This window comes from Gadus macrocephalus, chromosome 17, assembly GCF_031168955.1.
Source record: "Gadus macrocephalus chromosome 17, ASM3116895v1".
Taxonomy (NCBI): Eukaryota; Metazoa; Chordata; class Actinopteri; order Gadiformes; family Gadidae; genus Gadus; species Gadus macrocephalus.
Window position 1 is genome coordinate 8,017,023 of NC_082398.1, and position 10,000 is coordinate 8,027,022.

General features: G+C 44.6%; 2 protein-coding genes across 6 annotated transcripts in view; one reads left to right on the forward strand and one right to left on the reverse strand.

The window, feature by feature from the left end:
• LOC132475880 (F-box/WD repeat-containing protein 7-like) overlaps positions 1-2,792 on the forward strand; it is a 12,387-nt gene extending 9,595 nt beyond the window's left edge. For both annotated transcript variants that reach the window (XM_060077261.1, XM_060077262.1), the window contains exons 10-13: positions 28-94; positions 350-493; positions 626-775; positions 1,962-2,792. In XM_060077261.1, coding sequence (XP_059933244.1) covers positions 28-94; positions 350-493; positions 626-775; positions 1,962-2,092 — 492 coding nt within the window. In that variant the 3' untranslated portion in view covers positions 2,093-2,792. The remainder of the gene's footprint in view (positions 1-27; positions 95-349; positions 494-625; positions 776-1,961) is intronic.
• Positions 2,793-3,514: 722 nt separating this feature from the next.
• LOC132475772 (FHF complex subunit HOOK-interacting protein 1A-like) overlaps positions 3,515-10,000 on the reverse strand; it is a 12,121-nt gene continuing 5,635 nt past the window's right edge. For 3 of the 4 annotated variants that reach the window (XM_060077075.1, XM_060077074.1, XM_060077077.1), the window contains 3 exons: positions 8,386-9,851; positions 7,695-7,864; positions 6,427-7,021 (listed from right to left, as the gene is read on the reverse strand). In XM_060077075.1, the coding sequence (XP_059933058.1) occupies positions 6,617-7,021; positions 7,695-7,864; positions 8,386-9,851 (2,041 nt within the window). In that variant the 3' untranslated portion in view covers positions 6,427-6,616. Of the gene's footprint in view, positions 5,747-6,426; positions 7,022-7,694; positions 7,865-8,385; positions 9,852-10,000 lie in introns of those variants that run through there. The other variant, XM_060077076.1, reaches the window with a different exon arrangement.

The following is a 10,000-nucleotide window of genomic DNA, read 5'->3' on the forward strand; positions in this document are numbered from 1 at the left end:
TCTCTCTCTCTCTCTCTCTCTCTCCAGTTTGATGGTGTGTATGTTGTCAGTGGGTCGTTGGACACGTCTATCAGGGTCTGGGACGTGGAGACAGGTATGCACACAACATATCAGTCAACTACAATACTATATGTACCATATCTTTTTATTTAATACTCTAAACTATACTAGAATACACCATGAGAGCACCATAGTACTAGCGGTATATTTAGCGTATTTAGAGTACTTGAGAACTAACAGTTCATGCAGCATATATTTACATTCAAGTCAGCTCTATGCTCGGCTGTCACTGTTAAAACCATCAATACAGCCCAAGGCCACAGGTGAACTCTAAGCCCCGCCCATCCAGGGGGGTGCGTCCACAAGCTGACGGGTCACCAGTCTCTGACCAGCGGCATGGAGCTGCGGGACAACCTGCTGGTCAGCGGGAACGCCGACTCCACCGTCCGCGTCTGGGACGTCCGCACCGGCCAGTGCCTCCACACGCTGCAAGGTACGGGTCGGGGCCCGCGGCTGTGCGTGCATGCGTCTGGTGGGGGGGGGGGGGGGGGGGTTCTGTTACAGCCAGTGGTCCCGGGTCTGTGTGGTCCTCTTCATGGGGGGGGTGCTATGTGTGGTTCCGCAGGACCCAACAGGCACCAGTCGGCGGTGACCTGCCTCCAGTTCTGCCGAGGTCTGGTTCTGTCCAGTTCTGACGACGGGACGGTGAAGCTGTGGGACCTGCGCACTGGAGCCTGGGTCAGAGACCTGGTGTCTCTGCAGAGCCAGGGCTCTGGTACGTACACGTTATATACAAACACTGCTACATATATATATATAGATCACTACATACCCACTACAGAGCCAGGGCTCTGGTACGTACACGTTATATACAAACACTGCTACATATATATAGATAGATCCCTACATACACACTAGAGCCAGGGTTGTGGTACATACACTTTATACATCAACGCTACTATATATGCACATACATACATATACATACATACATAAATACACTACATATATATGCATACATATATATATACACTACATATATATGCATACATATATGAATTACATATATGTGCATACATATATACACTACATACATACACATCACAGTCAGGGCTCTTGTAAGTACATATCTTTCGAAAATAAAGCCGCATTTTCTATAAGCCGCACGAGCGGCAAAGGGGGTTTTATGTTTCAAAATACCACTAATAAGCCGCTCTTGTAGAATAAGCCGCATCTCATTACGAATATTTGCCCACAAAGTCTGTCAGTAATTGGAGACATTGCTGATTAAAGCTAAGTGAAACACTGAGCTTCTTGACCGATTTAGAAAACAAGGCAGCTTTTATTTTTTTCTGCGAGCAATTAGCTTGGACGTTGCCTTTGAAGTATCGCTCATGGAATGAGGCCAAAGTGTGGAAAACAGTCTTCCTTGTTTTTTTGTGACAAGGAACAAGGAAGACCAGTTTTTTGAAGTTGAGTTGGATCAATAGTGACATCAAAGTTATTATATCGATCCACATTTGCAATTTATCGTCCATTGATTATGCAGATATCATGACCGTCTCAATGTTGTTTCTATTTGCACAGTACATAGTTAGTCTTTTCAACATTTAGCGTGAAACAGGAGCTATTCAGTCATTCAGCAACCGTTTCCATTGCCCTTTTCCATTTCGTGGCAACTTCTAGTGTAGGGCACAGTATCATCGGCATACATCACAACAACGCTGCCAACAGAATCATTTCAGTATAAACTGAAACACAATGGTCCTCGAATGGAGCCGAGTGGTGGAGGCTATTAGGTGTGATCATTGATGCCTATCTACATTAATTATACACACTACAATTACATACATACCTTTATACCATACCTAATACATACATTAAGTATACTTATGTATGTTGTTTTGTATACACACTCATAAATAGCCTCACCACCAATCGAATGCCTTCTCTCCCGCCAGGTGGGGTGGTGTGGCGAATCAGAGCGTCCGACACTCGGCTGGTCTGCGCTGCCGGCAGCCGCAATGGAACGGAGGAGACCAAACTACTGCTGCTCGACTTTGAGCCAGAAGGGAGAGGAGGAGACGAGTGAGGAGGAGGAGACGAGTGAGGAGGAGGAGGAGGAGACGAGTGAGAAGGAGGAGGCGGAGGAGGAGCAGGAGAGGATGCTAAAGCTGGGAGATGAGCTGAATGTATAAAGAGTCTTCATGTTTATTGTAAATACCAAGACGACTCCTCCGTGACCAAAACCACATGAATGTTCCTGGACCTTAGTGACCGCTGGGTCCACCAGAGACTGACTGACTGGCTGACTGTCTGACTGACTGACTGACTGACGAATTGACCTACAGATTTCTGTGAAACTATAAAAATAACTGTTTCTATGATGTGGAGGAGACAGCGATGATGCTGAGAAGCATTGTGGTTGGTGGGACCTGATCGACCTATGACCTCCAAGGCCACCTCCTGGTTAGACCACTCCCCATGTCCTAGCCCCCTCCCATTCTGAGATGGTGCTGTGAATTGTGTGAAGGGAACACTGGTTTCTATATATCCTTCCAGAAAGGTGAATTGGGATGTGGTTGCCAGGCAACGGCTGTGACCAATCAGGGGAGTTTCCATCTACTCTCCATCCATTGATGGTGTAAATATGTGTGTGCCAAAAGTGTAATATTGTAAATATTGTAATTACAGAATGTACATACCCAGGATTTATAAACTAAAAACAGAGAATATTGTCATGCAGGTGAAATGATGGAGAGATGAAAGATGAATAAAGATGTTGTCTTTTACATGGGAGTGTCTCAATTATTTAACCTTGTGTCACCTCTATACAGCCTTTCTATTGGTTAATGCAACGAGGGGCGTGGCTTGTAGTACTGCAGGGTTGCGTTGTACGTGTGTGTGTCTTTGTGTGTACATCAAGTGTCTGAGTGTACTTCAAGTTTGTGTGTGTGTGTGTGTATGTATGTATGGGTGTTGTCCTCTAAGGAACATTATATTATACCATCCCTGAAGTGCATCATGACATTCTGCTGTAGTTTTAACCGTACACAAACACAAATACCCTCCCCCACTCCCCACAAACACACACACACACGCACACACACCTCCAGACTAATGTGATTGGTGCGTTGTACCAAGAGAGCAAGATGGTCTCTCATCACGCCAAAAGCTTTTATTAAGTTTCCCTTGCTCTATCCTTCAGTGAGAGAGTACATGTATGTGTCTGTGGGTCCCTCTTTGTTTTTTCATCCCCTCTATTATGATATAATCAATATATATTGTATTTATGGATACATATTATACTCATATTCAAGCATATATTGTTGCTTTCATTTCCAAGCTTGGTTTATAAAACACACATTCCAAGCTTGGTTTATAAAACACACATAAAAAAACTACTTTGAATGGAGCAGTGCAATTTGATTTTGGTTCCTACGGCGACAGAGAAGAATTCTGCATCTATTCCAAGGATATCTATTTCACTAAGACACATGAGCGCTTCAATGAGTTTGATTGTCAAAATGCATTTAATGGTCTTCGGTTTGGCAAGAGTTTAATCACAGAATACAAGGAGAAAGCGAGGGCAGAAAACACACACAATAAAGACACACATAAACATTTATATTTACATTTAGGACAATTAACAGACGCTTTTATCCAAAGCGACTTACAATAAGTACATTGGTCAGAAACATAAAATAAATCTAAAATAAACTAGACATACATTCTGACCATATACATCCATGGCTGTTAAAATCACCATAGTAACAGCAGCATTCTGAAGGGTATCAGTCAACAGTAACAGCAACATTCTAATGGGTATCCATCACCATAGTAGCAGCAGCATTCTAAAGGACATCAATCACCATAGAGACAGCAGTATACTAAAGGATATCCATCACCATGGTTACAGCAGTATACTAAAGGATATCTATCACCATGGTTACAGCAGTATTATAAAGGGTACACATCACAAGAGTAACAGCTGCAATCTGAAGTTAATTTCGTCACCATAGTAACAGAATTCTAAAGGGTTTCCATCGCCATAGTAACAGCAGCATTCAGAAGGGTTTCCGTCACCATAGTAACAGCAGTATTCTAAAAGTTATCAATCACCATAGTAAAAGCAGAAATCTAAAGGATATCAGTTACAATAGTTAACACAGTTATGTTCAACATAGTGCAAATAAAGGGCACTGCTCTGGGGATTTCATTGGTTTAAATCAACATTTACCAGTAAGTTAGGATATGGAAAATGTCAAAGTTTAAACAAAGGAAATCTACAAGAGTTTGACGTAGCATAGGATGATGTTCACATTCTTGGTCTAACTCGGTTATTCTAAGGTTCATTCAGAGTAAGGCTGTTTCTGACACAATATTCTTCAAGCCTTTTCCTCAAGAGTGTTAAGCCACATACTGAATACGTTCCACATTATCACAGTCAATCTATGACTCTTATTCAATCTCTTCAAAATACTATTCTGTTCAAATTGATTCCGATAATCTGTATTCAAATATATATAAATATAATTGTATGCAATTTACAGTATAAATCAATACTTCCTGCCTTTAATAGTATACAAATTAACTGTAGCACGCAACTGTGGCACACACATATTAACTAAGATCTATTCTGGGAGATAACTAGCATTACCACACTGGGAGCTGACCAGTATAACCAGTACAACCAGCATAAACAATGAACCAGTAAAAGCAGTATTCTATGATATGATGTTACTAGTTAGGACCAGTATGACATGGTGGGATCCTGCTTGTTCTTACCAGTGTAACCAGTAGAACCAGTGCAACCGATCTAACCAGCATAACCAGTGTATCATAGTGTGTTGCTACTGATTCAGACCAGTATAACCAGTATAACCAGTAGGTCATAGCATGTTGCTACTGATTCAGACCAGTATAACCAGTATGTCATGGTGTGAAGCTACTGATTCAGACCAGTATAACCAGTATAACCAGTAGGTCATATCATGTTGCTACTGTTTAAGAGCAGTATAACCAGTAGGTCTTAGCATGTTGCTACTGTTTAAGACCAGTATAACCAGTATGTCATGGTGTGATGCTACTGGTTCAGACCAGTATAACCAGTATGTCATGGTGTGATGCTACTGGTTCAGACCAGTATAACCAGTATGTCATGGTGTGATGCTACTGGTTCAGACCAGTATAACCAGTATGTCATGGTGTGATGCTACTGGTTCAGACCAGTATAACCAGTATGTCATGGTGTGATGCTACTGGTTCAGACCAGTATAACCAGTATGTCATGGCGTGATGCTACTGTTTCAGACCAGTATCACCAGGTTAACCAGTAGGTCAGGGTGTGATGCTACTGGTTCAGACCAGTATAACCAGTATGTCATGGTGTGATGCTACTGGTTCAGACCAGTATAACCAGTATGTCATGGTGTGATGCTACTGGTTCAGACCAGTATCACCAGTATCACCAGTATAACCAGTAGGTCAGGGTGTGATGCTACTGGTTCAGACCAGTATCACCAGTATACCCAGGTTAACCAGTAGGTCAGGGTGTGATGCTACTGGTTCAGACCAGTATCACCAGTATACCCAGTAGGTCAGGGCGTGATGCTGTGTTCCTGGGCCAGCGCCGCCAGCTCTTTGAGGAACTCTCCATACAGGACGATGGCGAACACCCTCGCCTTGTCCTGGGACTGCATGGGGGGGCAGGGGGGCAGCGGGGGGGAACCCGTCCCGCTGGGAGCTACACATCACAGCAGTAAGAGTTATTACATATACTCTGTTAGTACCTAAACTACACAGTGAGTAAGAGTTATCACATGATCTGTTAGTACCTAAACTACACAGTGAGTATGAGTTATTACATATACTCTGTTAGTACCTAAACTACACAGTGAGTAAGAGTTATTACATATACTCTGTTAGTACCTAAACTACACAGTGAGTAAGAGTTATCACATGATCTGTTAGTACCTAAACTACACAGTGAGTAAGAGTTATTACATATGATCTGTTAGTACCTAAACTACACAGTGAGTATGACTTATTACATATACTCTGTTAGTACCTAAACTACACAGTGAGTAATAGTTATCACATGATCTGTTAGTACCTAAACTACACAGTGAGTAAGAGTTATTACATATGATCTGTTAGTACCTAAACTACACAATGAGTATGAGTTATTACATATGATCTGTTAGTACCTAAACTACACAGTGAGTAAGAGTTATTACATATGATCTGTTAGTACCTAAACTACACAGTGAGTAAGAGTTATTACATATACTCTGTTAGTACCTAAACTACACAGTGAGTAAGAGTTATTACATATGATCTGTTAGTACCTAAACTACACAGTGAGTATGACATATACTCTGTTAGTACCTAAACTACACAGTGAGTATGACATATACTCTGTTAGTACCTAAACTACACAGTGAGTATGAGTTAATACATATAATCTGTTAGTACGTATGAGTTATTACATATATTCTGTTAGTACCTAAAGTACACAGTGAGTATGAGTTATTACATATACTCTGTTAGTACCTAAACTACACAGTGAGTATGAGTTATTAAATATATTCTCCTAGTGCCTAAAGTATGGTATTTAAAAAAATAATTGGCTCACAGCAGGCATGAAAAGAAAGCTGCCATGGGCCCTGGCCTCCACTCCAGTGAATGGCATTGATTTTATTTTATTTATTAAATTGACGGGCCCTTTGTCATGGCAAGGGCCCGGGGCACTTGACACTGCTGTCCCTCCAACCCTATCGACATGTGTGTGTGTGTGTGTGTGTGTGTGTGTGTGTGTGTGTGTGTGTGTGTGTGTGTGTGTGTGTGTGTGTGTGTGTGTGTGTGTGTGTGTGTGTGTGTTTCTGTGTGCTTCGTCAATCTCACCTCCGACCCTCTGGTCCTTGGCCAATAGGAACCTCCAAGCCTGTGTTACCATGGAAACGTAGTCTGGTCTGTCAGACATATAGTTCTCTATTTGCACACGCACTGACGATAGCACCTATGAACACACAATCACACACACACAAACACACACACACAAACCCTCAAACACATACACACACAGACACACACACACAAACCCTCAAACACATACACACACACACACACACACACACACACACACACACACACACACACACACACACACACACACACACACACACACACACACACACACACACACACACACACACACACAGAACGCAAGTTAAACCAAACCAAAAATGTATGTTTCATGTGTTTGACAGTGTGTTTACGTCAAATCAAGTTATCAATTGAAAGCCGTCTCAATTGTTCACTCATTTTGGGTGTTAGCTTGTGTTTGAGAATACAGGAAGCATCTTTGGGTTGATAATTCACCTCAGACTCTCTTCCTAATGCTTCCAGCCTGCCACCTTGTGGACTAGAGGTTCAAAGAGTATTACTGTAGGGCACGTCAGCTATGTAGCGTGACTGGTACTAGTGTGTGTGCTTGTATACCTCTGTGTTATAGCGTGTGTGTGTGTGTGTGTGTGTGTGTGTGTGTGTGTGTGTGTGTATGTGTGTGTGTGTGTGTGTGTGTGTGTGTGTGTGTGTGTGTGTGTGTGTGTGTGTGTGTGTGTGTGTGTGTGTGTGGGTGGGTGTGTTTCTGTGTGTGTGCGCGTGCGTGCGTGTGTGACCGTGTGCGCTACCTGATAGAGTGTGCGTGTGCTCAGTGTGTGTGTGTTGAGCAGGAAGGATCTGAGCAGAGGTTGCGGGTACGAGGCCAGCTGAGCCAGGATGCCCGTGAGCAGCAGGTTGACGGCGATGGAGTTGTCCAGAAGGTTCTCCAGCCGAGAGAGCAGAACGCTGAGGAATGGTCCTGCAGGAACATGATACATCCCATAATGAGTTACAATATAACACTGACCTGCAGGAACATGTGACATCCCATAATGAGTTACAATATAACCCTGACCTGCAGGAACATGTTTCATCCCATAATGAGTCACAGAACACTGAACAACTCAACCATCTTAACACAGAAGCTTTATCTAATCCAACGATAAGCTTAGAGGTGCTGTAGGTTAGATTTGAGAGCTGTTATTCGAGTGTAACATTAGAAATGTGAGAGTATTTGTTTCTAGTTTATTGCGCCTCACTCTGCATGCGATCATTTCGATTTAATACCAATCATCTTGCCTGTCAATCACAGGTGAGGGAATGCAACACATCTCAATGGTGGAAAAACAAAGGGAGCGATCAGAGACTGAGGTTTCTTTTGCTGTTGTTACTTTCAAAATCGTCCTCTCTCGTTCTTCTTTCATCTTTCTGTTTACAACTGTCAGAGCTCACCTACAGCAGCTTAACCTCTAACACATTAATCATCTAATAGAATCTGACCTGTAAAGGAAATGCCTTGTTCCCTGCTGCCACTCCTCCTCTCCTCGTCCTCGTCCTCCTTCCATGAGTTAAAGTCCACTTCCTCCTCAAGCCCCTCCTCTTCCTGTTTCTGCCTCAGTGCTTGGACCCGTCTCCTGAATGTGACGAGGTCACTGGGGTCGTCGTCATGGTCGTCGTCGGGGTCAGCGTTGGGGTCCCTGCCCAACCACAGCATCAGCTCATGGTACGCAGACAGGAAGCTGTCACCAGGGGCTTCCCCGGTGACCAAGGACTCCGTGTTGTGTGAGTCAGGGTGTGTGTGTTGGTGTGTGTTTAGGCGTGGATTTTGGTGCATCTTTCGGTGTTTGTTGATGTGTGTGTTTAGGTGTGTGTTTTGGTGTGCGTTTATGTGCGTGTTGTGTTGTGTGTTTAGTTGTGCGTTATGGTGTGTGTTTAGGCATGCGTGGTCCTGTGGTTTGGGATGTTTACGCTGCTGTGTGAGGGCGCTTGCGTGGCAGTCCTGGTCGTAATTCGTGAAACCGTTTACGAGGGACTTGCACCTCCTCCCTCCTCTTTCTATTCTCCTTGTCTCCTTTCCTCCTCTCCTGCTCCTCTCCACTCTCGTTGCATCTTCGCTCTGTCGCCGTGACGACATGATATTGTTCACTGTTTCCGCCACACTGCGCACCTGTGGTGGCGCCAAGGCCGTTGTCTTGTTAGCTGTCTGTCCGCTGCTAGCCATCTGTCCACTCTTAGCTAGCAGGCTACTGCTAGCTAGCTGGCTACTGTTATCTATCTGTCCACTTTTAACTAGCAGGCTACTGCTAGCAAGCTGGCTACTGTTATCTATCTGTCCACTTTTAACTAGCAGGCTACTGCTAGCAAGCTGGCTACCGTTAGCTATCTGGATACTGTTAGCTATCTGGCTACTGTTAGCTATCTGGCCACTGTTAGCTATCTGGCTACTCTTAGCTATCTGGCCACTGTTAGCTATCTGGCTATTATCAGCTAGCTGGCTACTGTTACATAGCTGGCTAATAGCAGCTAGCCGGCTGGTGTCTGGCTCCAGGGTGCCGGGCGTCCTGGCATCCCTCAGGGCGACCAGGTGGTACACAAGCACATCGTCCTGGAAGTCTGACTCCTCCGCGTAGGCCCCGCCCCCGCGCAGCAGGACGGCGGCGCTGCGGCGCATCTCCTGGATGTGTCCGGGGGGCTCGGTCACCCCTGACGCCGACGTCGACAATGACATCATGGCGGGGTCGTCGTCCCTGAACATGTCGTCCCACTCCAGCTCGTACATGGAGATGCGACGGTCCATCTCGTTGCCCGCGGTGACGGAGTCCGCCTCCTCTCCTGCCCCCTCCCCTCCTCCCCTTCCCGCCGCCATCTGTCCTCCGTTCTCCTCTCCCCCCTCCCCACCTCTTCTCTCCCCGCCGTGAGGGAGGGGTCTGAGGCCATCGTACGGAGCAGACCAGGTCCGACAGGCCCTGGAGGAACAGGGGTCCGGAATGGGAAGACAAATACTGGATCTTTTTTAAACTAAGGTCACTGCCACAGCTAGTTACGGTTCAGGTTAGGATAACTGTAAGGATTAGTTAAATTTAGGTTTACGGTAAGTTAGGGTTAGCTTGGGTTC